The 4,182-nt window shown below is 42.5% G+C and overlaps 1 protein-coding gene across 1 annotated transcript; it reads right to left on the bottom strand.

The window, feature by feature from the left end:
• Positions 1-710: 710 nt before the first annotated feature.
• On the bottom strand, positions 711-2,583 carry RPS29 (ribosomal protein S29). The gene is made up of 3 exons (XM_003792169.3): positions 2,441-2,583; positions 2,100-2,199; positions 711-833 (listed from the first exon to the last, which is right to left on the bottom strand). The coding sequence occupies exons 1-3, from the start codon at positions 2,500-2,502 to the stop codon at positions 825-827; spliced, it is 171 nt and encodes a 56-aa protein (XP_003792217.1). The 5' UTR covers positions 2,503-2,583; the 3' UTR covers positions 711-824.
• Between the last annotated feature and the right edge of the window lie 1,599 nt (positions 2,584-4,182).

The following is a 4,182-nucleotide window of genomic DNA, read 5'->3' as shown; positions in this document are numbered from 1 at the left end:
GCACAATGGCAATCAGCCTAATTCACAGTATCATCAAACTCCTAGGTTCAAGCAGGCTCTCCTATCTCAGCCTTCCCAGTAGCTGGGACTATAGGCACCAGCCACCACCCAGCTAACTTCTCTGTTTTTAACAGAGACAGATTCTGTCTTCTCAGGTTGGTCTCCAAATTGAGCTCAAGGGATCCATCCTCCCATCTCAGCCTTCCAGAGTGCCAAGGATTGTTAGGTGTGAGCCACGGCGCCAGGTTGACCCTGTCAACCTTTAATAACTCAGTTCATGTCACTCCTCTATTCACTCTCTAAATGGAAGCTCATCTTACAATACCTACGGCCTACAGGACAACTGTTTCTCACTCAGCTCTAGCCATGACACTGCTGTCTCAAAAGACTACCCCTGTTTTTCAACCTTTTCACAGCACACTTGAACCTTTGAATTTCCACAGCACACTTAAATCATGTTGATCAAAAAAAAAAGAGCAAAGGAGAATATACTTACATTGCTTCAAACTTCTTTCAAAAGTAATAACCTTTAAAAATTTTCACGTCAAACCAGTTGAAAATCATTGCTGTATCCAGGAATCCTCCGGCCCTCACTTGCACTACTATACTGAGCCCCTCAGTAAATTGAGAAAATTAAAAAGAAATTAATTTTGTAAGGAAATTTCTATAACCATTTAACTATTCCGGTCACATTAAAACACTCATAAACCGAAGGTTTTTTTTTCAACTTTATTTTATGTACATGAATTGGCCATATGTGTAAGTTAGCATAGCATGGTTTCTTTCATTGCGTCCCCCTGGATAATCCATTCAAGGAAGAATACTTAGTCCAACTGAAAAAAAGAAAAAAAAGATAGGAAACAAATTACTTCAGAAAGTTTTTTAAAGTCTCAGCTTGATTTTGACAAGAATCAGGTCAGCATAGAATACTGCTTAAGCTGGAAATGTGACCTACCCAAACTAACTACATCAAAATCTATGGTAGTCTAAATAAAAGTTTACTGAACACTTAGTATATAAGCTGCTCCACAGACCTTACTACATTTCAGACTATTATTTCTGGTACTGTATGCCCCCTTCTTCCCTCAAAGAAATATTTCTCAAGACAAAACACTAATACATAAAAACTTCAAGTGCTCAGAATGGTTATTAAATAGGTAAATACACTAACAATCTCAAACTGTGCGAAAGGACAGAACACAGGGCCAGTAACTGGACTATCATGGATTCTCATGTGCGATAAGACTTCCCAGTAAGTTTACATAAAAACTTCAAGTGCTCAGGATGGTTATTAAATAGGTAAATACACTAACAATCTCAAACTGTGCGAAAGGACAGAACACAGGGCCAGTAACTGGACTATCATGGATTCTCATGTGCGATAAGACTTCCCAGTAAGTTATGCAAATTGTCCACAAGGTAACACTAAGTATACTGAAGTACTTGGCCAGCACTGAGATTAAAGATACTGACTCTGCCACATCAGAGATCTCTTAATAACAGTTTACATCACTATAATACACAAAAACACTACTTTCCACACAAAATAATTAGGAATTGGCTGGTGATTTTCAAGAACCAATGTGAAACTACTTTTTACCTTCTAAAACACCTATCTTAAATTATCTTTAGCAGCCAAGAAAGCTTCACATAAGCCTATCACATATGCTGATCAAGGTCATAGAACTATTATACGGCAGACCCTTGTTTGCTGAATCCCAACAAAGCCTATCTAGCGCTATCAAACGTTTCGGGTCACTGGTTAACAAATATATTCGCTTAAGAAACGTCCAGATGTTTTTAAGGTCGATAAAGGAGATGTAGAATTTTAACTTTAGTGACTTCTGTTAAACAGTAATTTTATCCAACTAATACACAGCACCTAAAACTTACCAGGCAGAGCTAGATAAGCAAAATGGGGCCAGAAAGACTCGTTTCAAGTCTTTGCCCTCCCCATTCTATCGCTCTCAAGGCCCAAACCCGCGACAGTCAACCGCTAACACAAGCCCTACTAACTAGAACCGCGGGGAAGGCCTCGGAGGCGCGCCCACTGCTCCGCCCGCGGACCCCCGGGGGACGGCGGCGCCCGCGGACCGTACCTTGATGAACCCGATGTCCTTCGCGTACTGGCGGAAGCACTGGCGGCACATATTGAGGCCGTATTTCCGGATCAGACCGTGCCGGTTTGAACAGACGCGGCTGCAAGAAAAGACACTGCGTTTTTGCAGGTCGCGAAAGTTACAGGACTCCCCGCTCCGAGGGGCGCCACCCGCGCCCGCGACCCTTACGGGCCCATCAGAGAGGCCTGTAATGGCGGCGCTCGCAGCTCCGATTCCGTCTCCCCTCCTCCCGTGCCGCCCACGGGCTTCTCTAATTGAGACTTTTAAGCAGCCTCGCACCCCAGGGCAACCTTTTCCTAAAACCACAATCTATTTCTTACCAAGAACGAGAACCCTGGCCGAATTTTCGCGGGTGGCTCCAGTAGAGCTGCTGGTGCCCCATCTTGCTTTCAGGAGTGCAACGAGGCAAAAGGAAGGAGTGGGTGTGCGCGTGCGCCCTTCAAACTTTCAGGCCAGTTTACCCAGAATGCAGTGCTAAAAGGTGACGCAGGCGCAGTGTGGCAACGGTGTCCCACGGGGGGAATAGAGCGAGCTATTGGAAGTGAGCTAGGCCAGGGCAGTTAGTGACGTCACCACAGCACAGCTTCTAATACTCTCCAGCACCGCCGTTTCACCGCCGGGCGCGGTGGCGCGTGCCTGTAGTCCCAGCTACTCGGGAGGCTGAGACTGGAGGATCGCTTGAGTCCAGGAGTTCTGGGCTGTAGTGCGCTATGCCGATCGGGTGTCCGCACTAAGTTCGGCATCAATATGGTGACCTCCCGGGAGCGGAGGGTCACCAGGTTGCCTAAGGAGGGGCGAACCGGCCCAGGTCGGAAACGGAGCAGGTCAAAGCTCCCGTGCTGATCAGTAGTGGGATCGCGCCTGTGAATAGCCACTGCACTCCAGCCTGGGCAACATAGTGAGACCCCGTCTCTTTTGAAAAATAAAGAAGTGGAATTTTGAAACATTAAAAAACTAAACGCTTTTATCGACTAAACCTTCATGTTCTTTTAATTAAAAAATTCGCCCTTGGAAACGGATTTTGCTTCAACTCAACAGTGACACCTACTGGAATAAACCTTAAAAACAACCTGAAGTTAGTTGTAATAACTACAAGTCAACAGTAGGAGTTTCCTTTTATTTCGTTAAACACAATGCATTTTCAATTGGATTTTTTTTAAATCGACAGCGTTTATTCAAGAAATACACCCACACCCTTCCAGAAAAGAAGAAAAAGAAAAAAGAACGATAGGAGGTTCTCTGGTCCTTTTAGTGTATTTGAGACTTAAATGTAGATGGCTGAACTTAAATTGATAAAAGTAAAATAAAGTGATAAAGTAATGTTTTGACCAGAAATTTTGATGAAAAATTGCTAGAAAAGAAAATATACAGAGAGAAGAAAAATCATAATAAAAACCAAATCTTTGTTGAAAAGTGTCTAAATGCCAAATGATCATTTATAATGCCCCTAGGTAAAATTGAAATCAAAACCAACTAGATTTATGAACGATTGCATAGAGTGTAACTATTCAGAAAACTTTTACACATAAACTCTTCAATTAGAATGGAAATACAACACTTCTTTATGGTACCTTTTTTCAGGTTTCTAGTTGGGTACAGGCTATCCAATCATTAAGTTAGGCATTGTGTTATATGTTTAAAGAAGGGGAGTCAGAGATTTAAAAATCAGACTTGACTGATACCTCCGCCCTCAAAATTTGCTAATCTAATATGGGAAACAGAATTATCTCCCAGAGCTCTTTCCTCTCCTTTCACTTTTCTGCCTAACCACTATGCATACAACTAAGTAAGCAGAATATTCTGTATTGAATAACGGATGTGCTTATGAAATATGAAAACAAAGAAGAGAGAAATTAATTTTAACTTGAGGTGCTTTTGAGGGAACTTTGAGCTGGACCTGGAAAAATGGGATTTCACCAGGCAACACTTGATATAAGGAAATGCTTGGTGAGATTAAGAGCTCAAGCCTAAGAATGGAATTGGAAAAGGTTTGGGGAAGGTGAATAACCTTGTATAATCAGAACGAGAGGTGCACAAAAGGCCTAGTGATAGATAAGAATGA

The sequence above is a fragment of the Otolemur garnettii genome, unplaced genomic scaffold, assembly GCF_000181295.1.
Source record: "Otolemur garnettii isolate 467f Iridium unplaced genomic scaffold, OtoGar3 scaffold00054, whole genome shotgun sequence".
Classification (NCBI taxonomy): Eukaryota; Metazoa; Chordata; class Mammalia; order Primates; family Galagidae; genus Otolemur; species Otolemur garnettii.
This window is presented reverse-complemented; position numbering and strand designations above follow the sequence as displayed.

Coding starts and splice junctions, on each gene's coding strand:
- RPS29 (XM_003792169.3), bottom strand. CDS start 2,502: ATGGGGCACCAGCAGCTCTACTGGAGCCACCCGCGAAAATTCGGCCAG. Junction 2,200..2,440: donor GGCCAGGGTTCTCGTTCTTG/GTAAGAAATAGA, acceptor CTTTTCTTGCAG/CCGCGTCTGTTCAAACCGGC.